General features: G+C 39.9%; 2 protein-coding genes across 8 annotated transcripts; both read left to right on the forward strand.

Annotated features, from left to right (window-relative positions):
- Positions 1-26: 26 nt before the first annotated feature.
- Positions 27-18044, forward strand: LOC137098518 (transcriptional repressor p66-alpha-like). 7 transcript variants are annotated; one of them, XM_067474813.1, is made up of 11 exons: positions 27-277; positions 8754-9280; positions 10765-10894; positions 11217-11345; positions 11434-11511; positions 11615-11734; positions 13312-13509; positions 14914-15172; positions 15582-15985; positions 16093-16351; positions 16824-18044. In XM_067474813.1, the coding sequence occupies exons 2-11, from the start codon at positions 8757-8759 to the stop codon at positions 16961-16963; spliced, it is 2241 nt and encodes a 746-aa protein (XP_067330914.1). In that variant the 5' UTR covers positions 27-277; positions 8754-8756; the 3' UTR covers positions 16964-18044. The 7 variants fall into 7 exon arrangements, with proteins under 7 accessions (XP_067330914.1, XP_067330911.1, XP_067330913.1 ...); XM_067474810.1 differs by having other exon boundaries at positions 36-244; XM_067474812.1 differs by lacking the exon at positions 27-277 and adding an exon at positions 393-533.
- Positions 18045-18754: 710 nt separating this feature from the next.
- Positions 18755-21831, forward strand: ndufa13 (NADH:ubiquinone oxidoreductase subunit A13). Its single transcript, XM_067474821.1, has 5 exons — positions 18755-18913; positions 20147-20225; positions 20319-20390; positions 20481-20550; positions 21597-21831. The coding sequence occupies exons 1-5, from the start codon at positions 18820-18822 to the stop codon at positions 21714-21716; spliced, it is 435 nt and encodes a 144-aa protein (XP_067330922.1). The 5' UTR covers positions 18755-18819; the 3' UTR covers positions 21717-21831.
- Positions 21832-22279: the final 448 nt, after the last annotated feature.

Consider the following 22279-nt stretch of genomic DNA (forward strand, 5'->3'; position numbering starts at 1 on the left):
TGGTCAGTGGTTACATGATGTGATCAGGTCGCCCTGGTATGCGGAGGTGCGCATGCCCACTAAGAGGACGCAGCGGCTCCATGTGTGTTGAGGCGCATTATTTGGCAACAGACGCGGCAGTGGGGAGGGCCGAAAAAAGAGGATATCCCCTGGATTTCAAAAAAGCAACGATTTATCGAGATTAACTGCAGATTAAACACTTCTTGGTCGACCATCGGCGAAGAACAGGCGACAAAGCGACCGAGTAAGTTGACTGAGGTGCCGCAGAAGTTTTTTAGTAAGTGGTTCGAGGGGAGCCTTTTATTCGGACTCGTCGAGAGGAGCCAGGTTTTCCTCCACCTATCTGTGACGATAAAGAAGCTGATGGGCTGTTGAAAAGTAACACTTCTCCGCAGAGCCAAAGGTTGAGCACTGGGGAGGAGAGGGGGGGCTCGCTGAGCCAAAATCTGATTTATTTTACGTTTTACTGACAGTGCCGGGTTGTAAATATGATCCCTGCACTCGATTGTGTGCGGTGCAAGTCTTGAAACGAGGTAAGGATTACAATGTTTCATCGCCAGCGGCAAAGCTCAGTTCGTGGGCCGGTCGATGAAATTTACGAGTTCCGACTCGGAGCTTTTTCCTCGGGAGGGGACACCTTGGTAAACCGTCCCAGTGAGCCCCAGACAGCCTCACTTTTAGGGCAGTAGGTTGAAAGTTTGTGTCCCCGTTTTGAACCGTTGGCTGTCCCGCAGCGGCGTACAGCCAGGTCAACGATTCGGGCTCGGTTCTGGTTGTGTGGGTCATGTTGGGGAGCAGCTGCCCAGCTGGAGTAGTTTCTCCACTTTGACTTGAAGCCCCCGTGTAGCCGGTGGTGGCCAGACATTTAGTGTCTGCATCCGAGCTGGACTGGCTTCGTGTTTTTGTTTGTGCGATGTTAGCTAATGTTAGCTCGCTAACTAATAACACGCTCTCTGAAGCGGTGTCAATAATAAAAAAGCCGGCTCGTTGCACATGTAGTGTGGGCTGGGTTTAGTTTTTAAAGGGCTGACTTTGGTTTGGGTGGTGTAACATTAATGGTGGACGCTGCTGCCCGCTATAAAGCCCCGTGGCACCAGTGTTGGTTCTGCTATCTGGTAGCTAATCTTCCTACTTCTCTGTGTGACAACCGTAGTCTTCCTCCTCTTAAAGCTGAACACACACACACACACACACACACACACACACACACACCCTCCCACTGTCTCTTCCTCTCAGACACGCGCACACGCACACACACACACACACACACACACACACACAATCACACCAGTTTTACACATTCCTCTGGATTTGAATCCTTTTATTATTAAACGATTAAAAGTGACTGAAGTCTGCATAACTGATGGTATGTTGACAAAAGCCCATGCAGCATTTTACCCGGGGTTATGAAGGGAATGGCTGCTGCTGTTAACATCATCTGTGATAGTTTAAGAATTGTCAACTTAACTGCACTTTCGAGTTTTTTTGATTGAGCCTCACTGGGGTCTTACCACATAATGTCTGCATGGTTTATACAGTCCTGTGCCTCCTTTGTCATTAACAATAATAATCTAGTGTACAGCCTTGAAGTATTCTCTTAATAAAGTGTGTGAATAGAGGAATACATAAATGGCTTTTATATGGATAGTAGTTATACAGATCAGTTATTGTAATGGTTAATTTTACAGAATGCATTATTTCATTATTTCTTAATAATTAATCAAGGAAATTGCATAATTAAGTTTAAGTCTAAGATGTTTTACTTTTGTAGTTCAGGTTTCCACTGTGATTACGTCCTCAAATGTTTTTTCCTTTTGTCTGATGAAGTGTCTAAAGTCCAAAACCTTCCATTTCCTCACATTTTTTTCATTTAGCTTCAAAAGTGGACTTTGTAGGCATGCCAATTTTAATCCATTTATTGTTGCAGTTCTTGTTTTCTTAATATATATTTCACATTCTTACTAATTAGTTCTACAGCCACTTTAAAGCCCTTTGTTGGCTATGGATGTGATGTGGTTCTTCTGCTTTTATGTTCTGAGTTTATGGCTTTTTTGTAAGGATCTGGAATGAACACTCAGTTGTTAATGACACCAAAGGCTTTGTAAACTATCATTTGCCTTTTAACAATTCACTGCATGCTTACATTGTTTATGAACTTTCACTGTGAACAATAAATAGGTAGCTGAAGGGGTTGTCTAAAGGAGTGTGCTTTGAATGTGAGAATACTTACCTACTCATCATGAGTGCAGAAGTTTGTACAGTTTTTTCCACTCCAGAATTACTATAGTCATGGTATTAAAATTATAAGACTGTGAACTTCAGAAAGTTCCACTTCCAAAAAGTGCACTTCTAGTGATCAAACACAAGACTGATCCAGAGCCGTTGTGTAATCAGCCACTGTTCTGGAAAGGGTCATCTGCTGGCCACATATTAAGCTGCTGCACATGACTGCAGGGGTCACAGGCCAGCTGTTTGGTCAAGCCTCCATGACCTCATCAAATGTAAATAGAGCAGTTTGCTTTTTCTGCCTGTTTTGTGTGGACAGTGCGGTTAGCTGCTTTATAACACATAGAGTATTAAAGAGTCAAATATGTTTAATGAGGACCCACAAATGTTAGCTTTGGCTTCAACCAGCTCTTGGAGTTACAATTACAAGCCTTTTAAGGTTACATTGTTTTGTTAAAGCAAATTGAATTTTAGTGTTTATTGTCAGCATTTAACAGGTTGTGTCACTAGTTAGTGGCAGTTCCCTCAGAAAGATGGAACCAGATAAAAATATTTTGCCTGTGCAGCAGTTTTAAAAGGTAGTACTGCTGTACAGTTTCAGTTTTTTGAAACCCTGTAGAAATGTGTTTTCATGGGGTAAAAGTCTGTCATTGTCAAATACTGAGAAGATGCATGTGGAGCCACTGATGATGGGTAAGAGCAAGTCTGTCAGTCTGAATGAAGGATGATTGAGTGACTGATGGTTGATGTGATCTACACCATGAGTGACTAGATAAATAATCACCTCAGGGCAGGAAGGGAAGACACAGCAGAAAACCAGACAGGTGTAGATAAACTGTGGATTTTGACGAGCGGTGCCTGATAGTGGCTGCAACCTGATACCAGATTAAAGAAAGTGTATTCTGCAATGGTGTAAGCCACACTCTCCAACAGTCATGGGCCTGCGTGGTACAATTTGATAATCTGGTAGTGACCGTTGTGATTCAATTATGTTGCAAGTGTACGTGGAGGATTGAGTCGGATTAGATAAATAGTTGAAAAACGCTTGGGAGTTTTCAAACTATCCCCCCGTAAGGCAACTCACCAAATAGAGCAATGATGGAGCAAAGTAAGTCATATTATCACTTTTATGGAGTAGCAAAAAATGGGTAACACGTAGACTATCAGTAAAAATGTTATTTATACCCTGCTGACTAAGAAGTCTTACATACTACATATGAAGCTGCACTGATCAGGCATACGTTTTAACCACCTGTGCAATCCAGTACAGTGGCACTGCCACGACTTCTACTTTAACAAGGTTAGAGTTTCTCAGTTTTTAGGTTGAAAATATCAGAAAGATATATATTCCTACTATGTGTTTATTTTTGAGGTCAAAGTGGGTGGTGGAGTTGTATTGCATTATAAGAAAGGATGGTTCTAATGTTTTGGCAACACTATTTAAAGTTATTAAGTGGCAAAAACATTAGAACGACCTCTTCTTAAAATGCACTACAGTACGACTCTATAATGTTATGCCTGATCGGTTTGTATTACCTCTTATTAATTATTATAAAGAAAATGTATGTCATGGCAAACAATCTACACATATAAAAACGTAGTTTACACCTACAATGGAAGACAAATGCACAGATAATGAAGAAGCAATGTGTTATTTCTATTGTTTTATTTATTGAAAACTAAGAGGGACCCAGATATAACAAGCTTAAAGATGTCTCCACAGTCGCTACTGTTCAATAAAGTCTTCCCATGTCGTTAAATGCTGTTTGAGGATTTTCATCTAATTTGAATATATATTTGGATTTCATTGTTGTGGAGATAATTGTGATACTCAAACCATGAAGCTTTCATCAGACATGTTTGCAGATAAAAATAATATTAAAATGGATGCTATACAGCCCTTTATCATAAAATGTCTGTTAATGAACAGGTATTTTGACTTGAGTTGAGTTTTCCTTTCACTTTTGGTTGTCTTATGAGGCTTTGCACTCATTGTGTGAGATGTCAAGTTCTTGGGTCGTGGGGGTTTGATCCACCTTACATGTGTGTGTGTGGGTTTAAAGAAAATATTCATAAACGGCTATAGAGGTGAAATGTGACACCTGTCAGCCATTCAGACCCCCCCGACCCCCCAGTGTCCGTGTAAGGTTGGGGGGAGTGGGGTAGCTTTCCTTGTGTCTTAAGTTCTTCCATTAGATCACAGCTGTATGCCACATAGCTGATAATGCCATCTTAACCCCTACCCCCTCCCCTGAACACGCACCATATATATTACGTATGTTCCAGCAACTGAAGGGTTAAAACTAGCTTTGGCTTCTCTCTCTCTCTCTCTCTCTCTCTCTCTCTCTCTCTCAGACACACACACACACACACACACACACACACACACACACACACACACACACACACACACACACACAAGCCAACCGGTTTAAACTGGTTCTTAGGAAAAGTGCTTTGTGTGTCCCACTGAATCCTGGGAAGGGTCATGTCATGTGTGTCTCAGTGATGTCACCGTATTAAAAAAACTTAGTCAGATCTGTGTTATCAGATGATTTCTTAGCCTACTGAGAAATGTAGTATTTTATATAGGTACATCAGCGTCATAACCCTTCTGAAAACAGGAAGGGGAGGTGGAGGGAGTGTATACAGTGACTGTCACTGAGAAGTAGCCCAGGTTGTAAGGGTTAATTGTAGTCCGTTTTCCCCCAGCGAAACCATTGCTTCCTGTAGTGTGGCCTCTGCAGACTTGGCAGGACTGGGCCTTGATTCTGTGACCTACAGTTGAGTGAAAAGGCTTGCATCCTCTTAGAGTTAAAGATTAAATGATTATTTTTTTATCATCATAATATTTAATGCACATTTAACAGTAACAATGTTCCTTCATCGTAACTGTGTTGTTGGTTTTCCATGGTTGTCCAGTACACAGCAAGCATCTGAGTGTACGTCTCTGAATGTCCTTTGTGTTTTGTTTGTCATACTGTGAACTTTGAGCACAGGTCATCTCCTGTACCATTCCATTTGGGTCTGCATTTGTTTACCTTTTACACATTTGATAAACACCAAAGTAATTTCAACAAATGCATGTACATTATAACTCCTGTTGATTGTAGGTGTGATGTTTATAGATTGAATGTGATAAATCAGGCTATTTATACCAATGTGTGTATATATAACAATATCAAGGTTTCAGATTTTTAACACTAACATTATTTCTGTACTGACAGACTTATGTTCACCATTAAAGAAGAGCACAGTCGAGGCTGCAACTGCTAAGCTTTGCTTGATTTAACCATTTAATTCAAACACATGCTACGCAATTTGCCCGTTCCCGAGCAAAATAGCTATGTATTTTTTTGTCCCGACTGATTATTAGAAAACACAAGTTTATATTGCTCCTGCAGGGCAGTGAGAGATCACAAACCAGCATAACTTGTAAGCATGCCAGATGATTTCTATGAGATTAAAACCATAGACAACGTTTCTTAAGCTAGGATATAATGTTTACATGTGCAACACATAACAAGGATACTCGATAAAACTTGATGATATTTGAGTTCACATGTTAACACACTCAAAGTTGGACTGATCATTCCCTTTTATCTTTACCTTTGTCTAACATTTAGGCAAAGGCTGGTTCTTGCTGGCAAAGAAAAAACTTATCTGACCATGCCAGAAGGCACCATGTGCGCATTTCAAGTCCCACACCTTTTTGCCCTTACTTCCTGCCTCTCTAGACTCTCCTGTAAATAAAGACGGAAATCTGGAGCTGGAGAGATATGTTCAAAACGTGCCTATTGTCTCACTTCCAAACACCTGATCAAATGCTGTGTGAAGTTGGAGTGCTCGTCAAATTGTCATATTCAGCGAGATCCAAAAATGTGTTTTGAAAATGTGAAGGAGTTTCTGAAGCCGTTTTACAGTCTAAGAAACACAGCTGTTAAAGAATAACGTCTTTGATGTTGAGCATTGCTTAGAATAGACATGTTTTTACTAACTAAAACTGTAAGGACTACACCTGATTATGTGTGTAAGAGAGATGCTGTGTAATTCTGTCCAGCAGACAATAGTGTCTAAGAGGGACTTCAATGCAAGTCAATAGATTACTTATATAAAAGCTGATTCTCCTATAGTGTACATATCTTTTGTTATTGAATACAGCAGACAGCAATATAGTCTCTGTCCTACATAGGAACTATGTATATACACTGACATGGAAAATGCATCAGAGGTGTAAACAAAACAGGCTAAGTAGGCATGTATTGACCCATGTAGTCTATCTTATCCTTGGATCTGTCATTTCTGAGCTGACACTGAGGGATTCAGAGCAGCCACTGCAGCGATAATGTGTGTCTGCATGTACCATAACCTGGCACATCTGTGAGCTCTGTAATGCTCATCTGACAGAATGAGCTGCTGTATGTCTCCTTATCCACTTCTGCGGGCATGTCAACATCTGGTGGGATTGAATTTGTTGTGGAGAAGATATCAGACTGTAATGGATCTTTGTGTTTGACTAAAGGAAAGAACTGTTACACTAAAGATGGGGTATTTGAAATGAGTAATACATAAATTACTGAGAACTTTCATTGGTCTTTATGAATATTTTAACAGAAATCATGCTTCAGTTAATTTTAGCTATTTCCCAAGTCCCTTTTTTATGATTTGACTACAGTGTTGCCACATTCTTCTTCGGGGGGGCCTGGTGGATCAGTGGTAGAGCATTGGGCTGGGATACAGATGGCCACGGGGTCAAATCCCACCCCACCAGGCAACCAGGGCATCCCTGGTGCCGGTGCCAGTCCCAAGCCCAGACAATAAATGGGAGGGTTGAGGCAGGAAGGGCATCTGGCATAAAAAATAAATAAATAAATAAATAAATAACACATGCCAAATCAACATGCGGAACACATTTCACTGTGGTGTCCCCTGAAGGGACAAGCTGAAAGCCGTTGATCCTTTTTGTTGCCATGTTCTTCCAGCTGTTTGATGTCTCACTGCATTTTTGTTGTTACTTCTCTTTCAAAAGACCCTGTTGCTGCTGCAGTCATTAAGTGATTCTCAGATAGGTCTTTGTTTTGCACACAGACTTGAATACTTAATGAGGTCTGTGGGTTTTTTCTCAGTTTTCTCTTTTTTGGTTTTTGTTTTAGAGTGAAAGTTGGATAATTGGATGTTTTGAAGTTAAACTTGAGTCAACATCTTAGTCATGTGACTGTAAATGTTTGTCTGGGGGCCATTTTAGCCACCCTGTATCCCTTTCAGCTGATTCAAGGTTCGTTTCTGAAATGTGATCTTATCTTCACCAAAGCGAATTATATAAACAAACAATATTTCTAAGCTGATAAAACCCAGTAAAAATTTTTCATGTCTTTGTTGAACACACCCATTAAACATACAAAGTGATCGTGGAAAAAGTAAGTGAAACACTAGGCTTCTAAAGCCAGTCCAATCAATGAAATGAGAATAAAGGTGTGGTTTAGAACTACCTTGACTTATAAAAGCACTCAAACAGTGTCTGTGCTTTTCACAAGCAGCAGTGGCTGATATGAGCCATGCCTCGCAAAAAAGAGATCTCAGGAGACATCCGATCAAGAGTTGTTGATTTGCATGCAGCTGGAATGGGTTACAGGGTAATCTCAAAGACTTTAGATATTCATCAGTCCACAGTGAGACATATTGTCTATAAATGGAGACGATTTGGTACTGTGGCTACTCTCCATAGAAGTGGGCGCCCAGCCAAGATCAAGCCAAAGGCACAACGCAGAATTCTCAATGAGGTAAAAACAACCCCAGAGTAACCGCTAAAGACTTGAAGGCTTCATTGGAGTTAGTTACCATCTCTGTTCATAAATCAACTACAATGCCCAAGTTTATCAAGGTATCCTACAGGATAACATCAGGGTGGCTGTCCACAAGCTGAAGTTCACAAGAAGCTGGGTGATGCAGCAGCCAATCTGTCTTTTGGTGCAGTCAGAGCCTAGACGTCAACCCAATAGAGATGCTGTGGAATGACCTCGAGAGCTATAATCTTCAGATGTCCTAAGAATATGGTTGAGCTGAAGCAATTCTGTAAAGAGGATTGGTCCAAAATTCCATCTGAACATTGTGCAGGTCTTATCCACAGCTACAGGAAGCACTTGCTTGGGGTTATTGCTGCCAAAGGTGGTTCAACCAGTTATTAAAACGCTGTTGCCATTACCTTTTCCACCATCACTTTGTATGTTTAATGGGTGTGTTCAATAAAGACACAAAGGATCATGACTGTTAATGTTTTTCTGCTTAGAAATATTGTATATTATTTGTGACTTTGGTGAAAATCAGATCACATTTCATGACCAATTTATGCAGAAATCCAAGAAATTGCTTCACTTCATTTATCTTGCCACTGTATATATTTTAGTTTGATTTACACGCTGTGTCTTGTGATGAGATAAGACATGACTCTGACGTTACTGAATTTATGTTATTTTAATTATATTAAATAACAGCTCAAATAATACAGGTATTTCCTCCTTTGTCTGCAGGGGATGTCTGAGGAGGCTGTCCGCCAGACGCGCAGCCAGAAGAGGGCACTGGAGAGGGAGGGTGCTCCCCAGTCGACAGATCCCTCCAGTGCTGACAGTGAAAGCAAAAAGTCTAAATTGGACTCATCTGAAGCTAGAGCACAGGACCAAACTAATCCTAAACCGGACCCTGTATTGGCACAGGACAGTCAGTCCCGGACTAGCACAGGATCAGAGAATGAAAAGGAGCAAGAGCAGAACCAGTTGCCATTACCTTTAATGTCACCCTTGGCCTCCCAGTCGGCGAAGGATGATCAAGAGCGGACCCAGAGACACCATGTGGTTGAACCTAGCTCAGACATTCGGACTGAGTGCAATGACAGAGCCAGCAGGGTTAGAACAGAGTCGGGAATGGATACACGGAGCCGGGTCCGCCTGTCAGAGCCAAAGGCATCCGGTGGAATGCTGGCTGCGGGCGAGGTGAAGGCCACCATTAAAGTGGAAGTCCAGACAGCAGAGCAGCCCGTGGACATGAGCACCTCCAGAGGGTGAGGAACAGCCCATAGTAAACTCCCTTCAGAAAATAAACGTGTGAATAAACAGGAAACTTGAAGTTGTGAAAGACTAGAAGCTTGTCTAGATTTTTTTTCACAAAAAATTTAAATGCAGGAAATTCATTGTATTGAATGTAAAAAGAACACAAAATATTTAAAGTTAATTTTATGACTCTGGTGTTTTTAAACTTATGGGAGTTGGAGTTGGGTGGAGTGATGTTTAACTTTATCTTTTTAGTCTACCTCCATTTTCCCCCCACTTGCCACCTGAACCCTAAAAACTCCCCTCACACAAAATGAAGCTGTGTGTCACAAACCGGTTCCAGCCGGTTGTTGCCATGGTTTCCACAGTGGAAGAAACAGTGAGCGGAGGGTGGGAGGAAAAGTGAGGGTGTCACGTGATAATGACTTTGAGGTCATGTGACTTCTTTGGAAGAGTAGTGATTAATCCACAGGAAGTGATGATGGTGCTAAGCCCTGAGGAGAGACTAATATACAAACACCCACACACACAAACATGGAGGACCGCTCAAAGAGACAGGCCTCACGTTGTCATGTGTTGACTTTAACAATTTCTTATGCTTCATAGAAGTGCTTAATCAGTGTAATCACAAGGTCACCCTTGTTTTTTATAGGAACATAGGAACATTACTCATGTTCCTCAATTCTAATGTGCCACTAGAATCTAGGTCATCTGCTCTCACATATAGCCTGCAGCTAAACTACTTGCTTTGCAGTAGACGTTATGTGTGGGGAGTGGGTTGATCCACATTCCCACTTGATTTAATTTTCTTAGCATGTTCTGTATGATGTATTCAGCCCTATGCAGGTCACCCTCAAATGCTTCTGATGCCTGCTGTGCCCAGCCACAATATCCTGTTTCAACAGGAAATACGTTGTATCAAACAGCTGTTTTGCTGTGACTTAAAAGTCTTTTACTGGGGCTTGGAGTCCCACCTTGCCCCTCCCTGCTATTTAGGATTGTTATGTTGTTGTTGGAGAAGCATTAAACTGTGTGGGGATATGTCTGAACTTGTTAAATCAGAGTGGAGCAGATCATGGTCATAACTTATAAATGTGGTTGAGGATCAGACCATCGTAATAATAGACATTTACATTTGATCCTGTCGAGTTCTACTTCTTCATTTTGCCTCTAGCAGCCAAAAATGTTCTGATTCTATTCAGCCCCACTGGATCACTCAGAACCATCCAGTAAAAAAGAAACTCTTAATGTTTAGTGGTTTAAAAACAGATTAAAGTAATTGTTTTTTATAGTAATAAAGGTACATTTATAATAATCTTGACACAATTCATATGATCTTTGTTTTTATGCATAATATGCAGTAGCAGTGATAAGGTAGATTTAAAGTGGGTCGGCATGTGTAAAAACTTATGCTAGTATTTCCATCACAATGTTGTGACTAATTGGTGTACAATATATTGAAATGATAATATAATATTTCTGTTTTTGTCTGCAGCATAAAAAGAGAGAAGCGCCCTCCATCCCCTGAAGATGATGATGTCATCATCTTATCGGATAATGACTCGCCCAGTCCACCAATGAATGGCCTGAGCCACTTGAAAGAGCTGGACACAGACCTTCTCATGGTAAGAGAAAAACACAAAGCCAGACATCATGCATTTCAAGCTATCATGGCCCAAGTGTTTGGTATGAGTGCTTTTAATGTTTAAACATGGACACACCATCTTGGTTGAGTTGAGACTTGTGTATGAACAAGTTATTTCTAACCTCAATGATGTTGGGTACACTGTACCCATTTCAGTGATGCTCCAGATAAGAGCAGCTAATAATGTCCCACAGCTTTTAGTAGACGCATGGTTCCAATATGTAACATTTCAGTTTCTGGGAGGTGTTTTTGTCTTTTGTAACTTGAGAGGTGTAAGTGATGTTATGATCTGTCGAGTGTAGAAGAGCAGCCCAGCAGAGAGGGAGCGCATCATTAGGCAGCTGAAGGAGGAGCTGAGATTGGAGGAGGCCAAACTGGTGCTGCTTAAGAAACTCAGACAGAGCCAGATACAGAGGGACAATCTCCAGAAGGTGAGTACGAGTTCTCAACCATATCTGCACAAAGACACACAAAAACTCTCATGTTTAATATCATCCTCTCATCTATTTTATTTTTTAGCCCTCAAATTTATCCAGCTCCTCTGCTCCTCCTCCTCTAATTCGAGGAACAATCACAAGCAATAAAGGCTCTCAGCAGGTTCATGCTCTAATACCTCACAGAAATTCAGGCAGCACATCAATAAGAGATCACCTTCCAACTATAGTTGATACAATTTCTGATGGTGGTTTTCTCTGACCAGATTTTGCCAGGCAGGAGTTCAGGCACAGTCATCCCTCCACCACTAGTTAGAGGAGGGCAGCAGGTGTCATCCAAACATGGGACCCAGATCATCATGCCACCTCTGGTCAGAGGGGCACAGGTAAGTCAGGGTGAAATATAAATACCACTACACAAAGATGTTAATTTTACACATTGATGCAGTTAGGTTCATAAATGTTGAAACAAATAGTTTTTTTTGGCATCTGTACACCTTAACTATTTAGGAATTACATCCATTTACAATAAACACAATAGACGCAATAATGAAACAAATTGCCACCAAGCAGCTGCATGGCCATATATGGCCTGTTTCCTTGTTACTTCACTATTAGTCAGGCAGATACAGGCCAGCTGTTTACTGAAACTCTGTACATGAGCTCCAAAGAGATGCTTCTGTGCACATGAAGGAGGCCATCATTACGATGAGAAAACTAAATAAAGTCATCAGAGAGATAACAAAAGCATTTAGAGTGGCCAGTGCAACAGTTTGAACCATTCTTAAAAAGCAGGAATTATCTGGCAGCTTAGCAACAGCAGAAGGCCGGGAAGACAACTAAAGTGGATGACCGCAGATAAGATGAACCTTTCACAACATCTATCCAAGTCAAGAAGACTCTTGAGGGGGAAGGCATATCATTGTCAAAGTCTACATTCGAAAGATGGCTATATGGATAAAATACAAAGGCTTCACCACAAGGTGTATGCAACTGGTAATGCTCAAGAGCTGAACGTCCAGATAAGACTTTGCCAAAAACACCGAAAAACAAAAACTGCTTATTCATACATGGTGGAGGCAGTGTTATGGCATGAGAATATATGGCTGCCAGTGGAACTGGGCCACTGGTGTTTATTGATCATCTGAATGCTGATAAAAGAAGCAAAATGAATTCTGAAGTGTACACACTCTTTGCTCAGAGTCAGCAAAATGCTGCAAAACTGATAGGATGTCGCTTCATATTGCAGATGGATAATGACCAGAAATACACAGTGAAAGCTACCCAAGAGTTTCTCATGGCTAAGAAATGAAATATTCTTTTCTGGCCTGGTCCGTCACCCAATCTCAATCCAGTAGAGCAGCTTTTCACTCACATAAGACATGGATGACTGGCAAAGCATCTCGAGGGAGAAAACATGACCAAACATTGACTGCAACTGAATTTCCTCAAAGTATTAGAGGCATCAATTAGGTTAATATTTATGTTCATTATATAAAAAAATGAATAAGCAACCAAAAATGAGGGTGTGTATAAAAATGGCTTTAATTCCTCAATAGTTAATGCCACACTTTAGTCAAATTCTTTAAATTAAAGCTGAAACACTTTGTTCACATCTTGAGTGTTTCATTTCACATTCATTGCGCTAGTGTACAGAGGCCAAATGCTAAAAAAAAACTATCATTGTTCCAACATTTATAAATCTAACCATCTTTTATTAATTTTTTTTTTTTTGTCAGGGCAATAATAGCCAGATGCAGTCAGTCTTGCTATGCTTTACTCTCCTAATCAAAGTCCAAGGAAATAATTACACTTAAACTTAGACTAAAGTAAGACTTATGATCTTTCTTTGCACCCCTCTCTCTTTGTGTGTGCCCTTTGCTTTGGTGCTTTATGATGTCCAACCCTTGTCCTCCACTACCTGTTTGTCCCTCTGTGTTGTCCCTTTTATTTTCCTGGTTAGCCCATCTCTGTATCTCCACAGCAGATCCAGGCTCTTCGCCAACAGCAGCATCAGCAGCAGTTGGCGGCATCCGGAGGCTCAGGTTCAGGACCCCCTCCGCTGCTGTTGGGCCCCAGGACCTCAGCCCCTGCAGTCCAGGGACAGAGAGGCATAGTCCAGCCAGGCCTCATCAGAATTGGCAGTAGTGGTAATGCACTGGTCAGTATCTCATAGGTTCTTCCAAGTTAAGAAAGAAAAGAAAAGAAAAGAAAAGAAAAGGAAAGAAAAGGAAAGAAAGAACCTCAAAAACACTTTCCCATCCAAGGCAGTGACCTTCATTGTGCACAGTGATGCAGTTGTTTTCATATTCATCTCTTGTATTTGGAATGTTTCTCTGTGTAACTTAAAAATATATGGTTATGTGGTGACTTGAAAACTCCAGTAAACATACAGTGATCATTCACATTTCCATTAGGTGGCAAATATCTTGCAATACTTATTATATTTACATAATTACAGATTGTGGATTTTAATGAGGGAGAATAAATAATAATAAGAATAAGAAATAGTAAGTAGTGGTACACTTGAAAAACACATCAAACACGTCATTATTACACAAAAGATATTTCTATATTTCAAAACATCCCATAGAAGTATTGGTACTTTGCCAGTATTTACTTGCATACAGTTAAAAGTGTTGGTGCTCAGCTTGAGAAAATATAAAAAGCATTATTGTATTTCAATTGCAGTGATGAAAACTTTTTTTTTTTTATCATGAATGTGAAGATGCTATTTCAAAAGTAATAGTTGCAGATTATGCAGTATTGATTAGTGACAAATATGTAGAGGAAGTATGAAATGATAACTTTAAATCATAACAAAAAACATCCGCCTAACAACGAACCAACAGGAGACTAGCTGCAAGCCACAGTCCCGATGCAGTAAGGTTAATTGATTTAGCAGGATACAGCAAATACTTGGCAGCTAGGTGTGAAGAAGGGGTCACAGAAAAAAGAACATTTTGTATTGTTTTCATTGTATTAGGCAACGTAACATTAGCTAATGGTCACGTAGATTTCGCAGTCTTAAAATGTGTGACATTGGTCACCATGTGATTAACTACAGTTAATCATTTTATTTGCAGCTACTTAAAACAATATCTGTCTGAGTCCTTGACTGACTCTAGTGTAAACATGTCACAGTTACCAGGAACAAAGTTGTTTCGGAGAACTGACGGGGAGAAATTGAACGTAATGTCAGCTGTGTAGTGCGGCTTAACGTTAGTCGAGCTTAGTAAGTAGCAGCATAAATGTTGTAGTTAAATACAAGCAGTCAATGACTGTCCCTTTAAAATAATTTAAAGGGTCAGACACATGTTTTATACCTGTGGAATAAGACTCTAGATGAGTGGTCTGTCTTATTGCAAGGTGAAACTTTTCTTTCCTCTCCTGACAGATTACTGTCATTGCACAATAATGGCTGCTGGCAGGAGTTACTTACTGTAGTAATTATTAAACACCTTGCAGTTAACACTAGCAGCCCTTTGGTAACTTTGTATTGTTCTGGTCTTGACTGGATGTTTACACCTTTCTTGTTTGGTCCTGTCTTAATTTGTTTCTAAAGGCTTCACCATCCAGTTTGAAGGGCTCCTCCTCAGGAAGCAGCGTGTCTGTGGTTAGTGTAAATGACTCTCCAGCCAGCCGCCAAGCTGCAGCTAAACTTGCCCTGCGAAAACAACTGGAGAAGACTCTGCTGGAGATTCCCCCACCTAAGCCCCCTGCGCCAGAATTTAATTTCCTGCCCTCAGCAGCCAATAATGAGTTCATCTACTTAGTGGGACTGGAAGAGGTGGTTCAGAACCTACTAGATACTATCCACAGAGGTGGGTTTTTTTATGGTTTTCGTTTGCATACAGAATATGATGTAGTCCACCAGCAGAATCGTAGGCTAAGTTGTATTACTTATTATTTACTTAATTCTTTGGCATTTTTCACAAAAAGAAATTATGTAAACATTGTGTAGTTTCAGCTTTTATACTGTGGGGCTTTGCGGCTGTTCCATGCATATAATGGTAAATTGAATATCTTTGGGTGTGAACTGCTGCAGTCTTTGAAATTATCACTAAAGGCTAAATTGTGAGGGGCATATTATGAATCACATTTATCAGTATTCTTGAATTTAAATCTACATCTGCCTGATTGTACCTGTTTGTACATAATTACTTCTTTAATGCCATAAAACACGTCTGTGGACTTGATGAGTCTCTGGGTTTGCTGTGTCTCTCTATCCAGGAAAAACAGGTTTACCACTGTCCAAGCCTTTTGTCAGAGACCCCTTTATCTGCACTCAGTGCAACACTGACTTCACCTGCCGCTGGAGGCAAGACAAGACTAAAGGCGGGGCTGTGCTCTGTGAAGACTGTATGTCATCCAATCAGAAAAAGGCTTTGAAAACTGAGCATACCAATAGGCTGAAAGCAGCTTTTGTCAAAGCATTGCAACAAGAACAGGAAATAGATCAGCGAATCATTCAGCAGACGTCCTCATCAATCTCCCACAGTAGCTCCTCATCCTCTTCATCTTCATTGATGAAAGGAGGACATCTGAAGCAGGCTCAGGTCAGAGCATCCTCCCACCAGCACCACCACCAGGCCAACCAAGGAGCCAACATCATTCACCACCACTCCATCAAGCAGGTTGACATCTGTCTTGTTAGGCTGCATTTGGTTTTGTTAAGAGCAACAGTTGTCCAGTCAAAGGCACTGTAACTCAACCCCCCTCTCTGTGTTTAAACTTTCTTCAGAGCTCCCAGGGCCAGCTGTCCCATGGTGTCTCATCAGTGGGGGTGAGGGGTGTCCCCCACTCCTTCTCCTCGTCCTCTCAACTGCAGAGTGCAGTGGTGGCCGCAGCTTTGGTCAGCCGGCCAGGTAAGCATGCCCATGTTTCCCGCCGCTCTGTCCAGAGTTCAAAGGTGAGCAGCAGTGGGATCGGCGGCAGCAGGAATATCAGCGGAGGTACTTCCTCATCCACTGCATGGAGGAAGCAGAGCAACAGCAACACAGGTAGACTCACAATAATACCAGCCCGAATCTGGCGCCTGACATCAGCTGTCTCTCAAATTCCTGTCTGGTCCAAAAGCAATCCTTGAACTTTCTAGGTTCAACTTTTTCTCTTTTAAAAATCGGTGTAATCAATATAATCATACACAACATAGATAAATTCACTTAGGGGGTAATGTTTTCGGAGAAGGCAATCCCACTTTCCAGTTTCACCTCTGCAAATATTTCCATCTGCCTACTTGAGCCCCTATGTTTGGTGGCTTTTGATTATTTCCTGGGTCTTACTGTTCCACCTCAGAGTAAAAATTGGAGCTGTTTGCCCTTTGTGTATGTGTTTCATGGTGTCATGGGTCACTACAAATTCTGCTGCTACACAGAATCATGCTGTTTTTTTCTTACTCACTCAAAAAGTGTTAATCTAACAGTTTTTAGCTTTCTCCACACCCTGAACTGCTGCTGTGTTGCATGTTCACAGGAGTGACTATGGCCTACGTAAACCCAAGCCTGACAGGTCACAAGACAACAGCCACTGTAGACGCTCGTCAGAGGGAGTACCTGCTGGACATGATCCCCTCGCGCTCATCGATCTCGCAGACTGCAAACACATGGAAATAATTAAAATAGTCTTCTATTCATTACTAGTTTTTGTCCAAGTTCCTCAGCTCCAATAAGGCCAACAGCATCCCCTGGAGGACTGTTAAGCAAATACAATCTCAAAGTGAAGAAATGTTCCTTCCTTACCTTTGTATGATTGTTGTTTTAGTTTTCTTAGTTTGTATTGTTTATTTTCAGGTTCGATGTTTTTTGGTAATTATGCAGACATTCTGATTTGAGTGAGGCAAAGAAAAAAACTTTAAATACTTGAAGGGCTTCCCCCTGGGTACTTCTGTTCTACACACGCTGTAGTTAAGTAATGGTTTTGTCTGCATTCAGTTCTTTAATTCAAAAAAGTACTCTGTTTTGGGCTTATAAGCCCTTCCTGCCATTTGACACTAGAGAGGTTATAGTCATACACAAGATTTCACATTCAACAAATATCCCATTATTTTAAGCAAAAACAAAATAACAGAATTGTAAAATTTTCAGTACATAACCCCTGTAGTTAAAGGTTTGAATTTTTGTATTTACAGTAAGTTATTACTTTTTTTAAAATTGATGTTAAAATTCAGTCAGTATACTGTTTTCACAAATGAAGATTTTATTGTAGCTCTGTTTTTCTTCCTGTTTAACAGCATGTCTACCCTTAACCCCTTTATTCATTTTGCACCGTAGCTGAAGAAGCATAGTGCTGTTTCTAATTCATCTTTAATTACCATCTGTAATTTACTTTCTTTTTATAAATGTCAACATTGTAAGATAATTTTTTGAGTATTATGCCATTGCAGAGATAATGCAAATTCGTTAGGACCTAAATTTGCCACACTGGAGCCAGAGATCTTGCCTCAACTTGTTCAACCACAGTCCATGCAATATGTGGCATCTGCATAGCCCTGAATCTCTTAACTACACCATCATCCATCTATCAAGACCCTGGAATACACAAAGTCATCTATATCTTGTTCCCCTTAATGTACTGCATATTTTTTCTGCTTACTGATCTTAATTGCATTGTGCAAACTTATGTTAAACAATATTTGGTTTTACTTTTTCCCAGGCTCCTAAAGAAATATTAAAAAAATATATAAATTTCAAACACTTTTTTCATAGCTGTGAATTAGTGAGAAGTATGTATAAATAATGGTTGGTTGGTTTTAGTTTTTTTTTTTTTTTGGTGTTTTTTGTATTATGAGGGCATTGTTTGTTGGGTATAATCTCTGACCTTCACTGTTTTAATATATATATATTTTTTTTAGAGTGAAACAAACCCTTGCCTTTTAGGGGTCGCCACAGCGAATCATGTGCCTCATTTTAGAATATAAAATTATTAAATTGGTATGCCATATGAAAGAGGAACGAAATGCAAGAGGGGATTTGAAACAGTAGCAGCTGTGAAGTGACATAAAAAAGCGACACATTGTTAGCAATAAGTTAAGTACGAAAGTAATTTTTTTTTAGTCCAATGTCCACTTTGACTTAAAACTAAAGCAAACATGACATAATCGTATTGTAACCTTAAAGTCTTTACAGGTCGAGTTTGATTTAAAAAAAAAAAAAAAAAAAGCTGAGAAAGGTCGCCATCTACAGATGGGGGGTAGTTTCATGTTCGTTCAATATTATATCAGCAAATAAGTCACCACACAAGATTTAGCCTGAATGGAAAATTGATATGTGGAAGTACACGGTAAACAAACACAAAAGGCTGTTTTTCTTTTTTAATACAAATCATTGCATATTTGTTAATAAAATCATTTAATAAAATAATAATGGTCTGGTGGGGCGTTAGAGCGCCACAGCTGCTTTTAAGAAAAGGACGAGGGAAGAAGACTAGGGGAGTGACGTCACTGGCGTGTTTTGGAGAAGGCCAGAGGAAGATGGCGGGGTCCAAGGTGAAGCAGGACATGCCTCCTCTGGGAGGCTATGCCTCGTTTGATTACAAGAGAAATTTACCAAAACGAGGACTTTCAGGTACATAGACCCCAAAGGGTGCTGTTACTTACACAAGTCAACACAAATTAAATACACAGGTTCTGTGGCAATTACTGATGAGTAGCTAATGCTAATGATGCAGCGTCCGTTGAATAGAAACAAGCTAATATGCTATGATTAAAATGTTAAAACTTTTGGTGGGTCATACGTTCATACTTGTCAAATGAAGACACAACTCGGTATCTTTTTATAGTATCACCTTGGTTCAGTGGATGCTCAAATGTAAATGGACTCTTAATGAACTAGTTGCTAACTAGCTAACGCAGATTCTGTGTTGCAAAGTGTTCCAAAATGGAAAATACCGTTATGTTTTAGTTTTTACTTTATACACCTCAGTCCAAAAGCTACGGTTAACCAAAGACACCTCAGTTTTTGTGTGAAAACCTAACTATCAGTGAATTAAACTTATTTGTCTGGAACTGTTCTTACACTTTAGCCTGTGACCTATCACGTTCTGTGCTAACACTGAACAATAGGAAATAGTCAAAACAGGTGAAACACACAGTGAGGTGCTGGTGCTGTGAAGCTATATGCTGATTTTTATTTCAAATCCCAAAAATGCTGCATGTAAGTTTAGTTAATTTTAACTTGGTTACTGCTTATTATTTGTAGCTGCAGTGCTAAGTGCTAATCTTAAACAAGTATAAGTACAGTTCACAGAGTGCTTAATAACACTAGCATTTACAGATATTACAAGTTTAAAATCAGGGTTAAGAACATAGGCTGCAGTAAGTTTTTTTTTTCTTCCAAACTTATTAGAAACTCAAAACATTACATTATTTCCAAGAATACGACCTATAAGATAACAAGTTAGGCTATCTAATGTCCACAATTTCAAGAAATCATCGGTGAGTTTGATTTATATGTACAAATTCTATCCGAAATTAGCTGCAGACGTCAGCATCCTCTGCAGCCAAAGACAATATTAACCTTTTGCAGTTTTGACTGTTATGTATGACAGTAAGAGTTATGCAGACATGAAATGGCCCAGAAGGTCCTGATAATGTAAATAATAAAATAGGGTTGTGCTAGACAAATATTACTGTAGTTGACTGCCTTAATTTCAGGATGCTACCTTTTAGAAGTGTGTAGATTCGTTTTTCTATCAGATAAAAAATACTAGGGACACCGACCTGGTAATGTAGCAGGGAACTCACTCAAAATCACTGTGGTGAAATACAATAGGACTCAAAATCTGACTTTAATCAACAGGATATAGCATGTTTGGCATTGGCATCGGCCTCCTTGTGTTTGGCTACTGGAGGCTGTTTAGATGGAACAGAGAGAGGAGGTAAGAACATTTCTTGTAATTGTGCTTTTGGATTTGTTCACAGTGAAAAGTTGTGTATTATGTATGTATTAAGTATGTTTTTATGCATTGTAGGCGCTTGCAGATTGAGGAGATGGAGGCTAGGATAGCTCTGATGCCCCTGCTGCAGGCGGAGCATGACCGAAGGTGACAAAAAATAAAACACATATTTAGGCTCAACGTTTGGCGGTGATAGCCACAGATATTGTCTAAGCTTTGGATTTTCCCTTTTGCCAGGACATTACGGATGCTCAGGGAAAACTTAGAAGAGGAAGCAATCCTCATGCAGGATGTTCCAGGTTGGAAGGTAAGGAAAAACAGTTTTGTCTTTAATGTGGTTACACTGTAATGTACTGGTCATGCATAGAAAATCTAATGTGGCTCTGCTGTCCTGTTTTCTTTATTAGGTGTTCTTAACATTTTTTAATTAGCATTTTTACATCTTATGTATTACTATCTCAATATCTGCAACATTTTACAGAAGAGAGAATTTTATATCTGCTACATTTATATGATCAAAAAATTTATGAATTCTGAATTGATGACTTACATAACATATACCTGCCGATTATTTAATTAGCCAAAATGACTGTAGTTTTGTGGATTAGGGCTGTCAGCATTGACAAAATAATGTGTTAATACAAATTCCATTTGATGCTATTAATAGACTTCTGTTAGGTTGAACTGTTGCCTCACCTGTACAGAGCTTGACAGTGAGAAAAAGTGTACTGATAGTGACTGATAATAATACCAATTAAGTTTTAGTAGTAGCGTTTCTGCAGTTTCTCAACTGCCTGTCTCTCCATCAAACCGAGAGTGGGGCAGCTCCTCTCCCTCTCTCTCTCTCTTTCGATTGATATCTATTATAATTACTTATACACAGTCGATTAACAGCTTCAGCTCTAAACGAGCCCCCTCCCTCTACCAGCTGTATCAGTGAAGCATATCAAAAGGGGGAGGAAAAAAAAGGATTAGTGATTTTATTTTATGCAGATAAGGGGATAAGACTGCCGATTTTGCTGTCGTAGATTGAATTTTCTCTCAGTTGTCAGTTTATTAGGTTTTCCTAGTCAAAATCACTACTGATTCCAATTTTAATGTCAATATTTAAACATCTTTTTACAGCATATGCTGAGTAGATAAAACATGAGCGATTTAAATTGATTAGCTTTGGACAGTCTGTGATCTAATCTCGTTCTCTCTAAATTTGTGTATTACATTGATTTATTTATTTATTTTTTGGTCAGTAGCTCCAGCAGTAGTTGAAATATCATTCTTAATAGTCGTTATATCCAGACATATGTTATTGCCAGTGTCTTTATTATTCAGCTTCTGGTCTTGTAATTCCCGCAGGTGGGTGAGAGTGTCTTCCACACAGATCGCTGGGTCACCCCCATCTCAGAAGAAATGCTCAACCTTCGGCCTCGTGAGGAGCTATTACACAAGCGTTTTGGCTTCCTGTGGTACGTGTAAGCACTATCAATATGTGTCCCAAGCTCCACCACCTTCCACAGCCAGCAGCATGGTGACCTGGGTCCATGCTCAGTCTAACTTGTAAATGTTCATTAAAATATCTTTGTGCACCTCATTTTGCCTCATTATTCAGTGTATGTCTAAAAGGTAACATATGCTCAATACAAAGCATATTTACTCAAGTTACATGGAGTAAATCTTTGATGCTTCATTATACTTCATCCCCTACCATTTATTAAATAAAACTTAAATCACATTTAAGGACTCTAGTTTGGGTAAAAAATTTTAAGTCAACAGTTCATAATTGCAATCTAGCCATTTTGACTTTTGATCAGAGTGCAAATTCCCAACATCGAATCTCATCAGTTTCTACTGCTTTTGCAGAAGCATCTACACCTTAGTGTTCCAAAGGGGTATAAACCAGCTCCCAGATAAAGCAACTCCAAAGGGGGAAACAATAGTGCTTAGATGGTACATAATTTAACAGCAAATAAAATGTCTATTACCTATAATCACCAACTTAGCTTGTTGAAGTGCCCCTTCAAACTTTAGGATGCAATACT

Source organism: Channa argus, chromosome 14 (genome assembly GCF_033026475.1).
Source record: "Channa argus isolate prfri chromosome 14, Channa argus male v1.0, whole genome shotgun sequence".
Classification (NCBI taxonomy): Eukaryota; Metazoa; Chordata; class Actinopteri; order Anabantiformes; family Channidae; genus Channa; species Channa argus.

Coding starts and splice junctions, on each gene's coding strand:
- ndufa13 (XM_067474821.1), top strand. CDS start 18,820: ATGGCGGGGTCCAAGGTGAAGCAGGACATGCCTCCTCTGGGAGGCTAT. Junction 18,914..20,146: donor ACCAAAACGAGGACTTTCAG/GTACATAGACCC, acceptor TTTAATCAACAG/GATATAGCATGTTTGGCATT. Junction 20,391..20,480: donor CAGGCGGAGCATGACCGAAG/GTGACAAAAAAT, acceptor CCCTTTTGCCAG/GACATTACGGATGCTCAGGG.
- LOC137098518 (XM_067474813.1), top strand. CDS start 8,757: ATGTCTGAGGAGGCTGTCCGCCAGACGCGCAGCCAGAAGAGGGCACTG. Junction 15,173..15,581: donor ACTAGATACTATCCACAGAG/GTGGGTTTTTTT, acceptor CTCTCTATCCAG/GAAAAACAGGTTTACCACTG. Junction 16,352..16,823: donor GCAGAGCAACAGCAACACAG/GTAGACTCACAA, acceptor GCATGTTCACAG/GAGTGACTATGGCCTACGTA.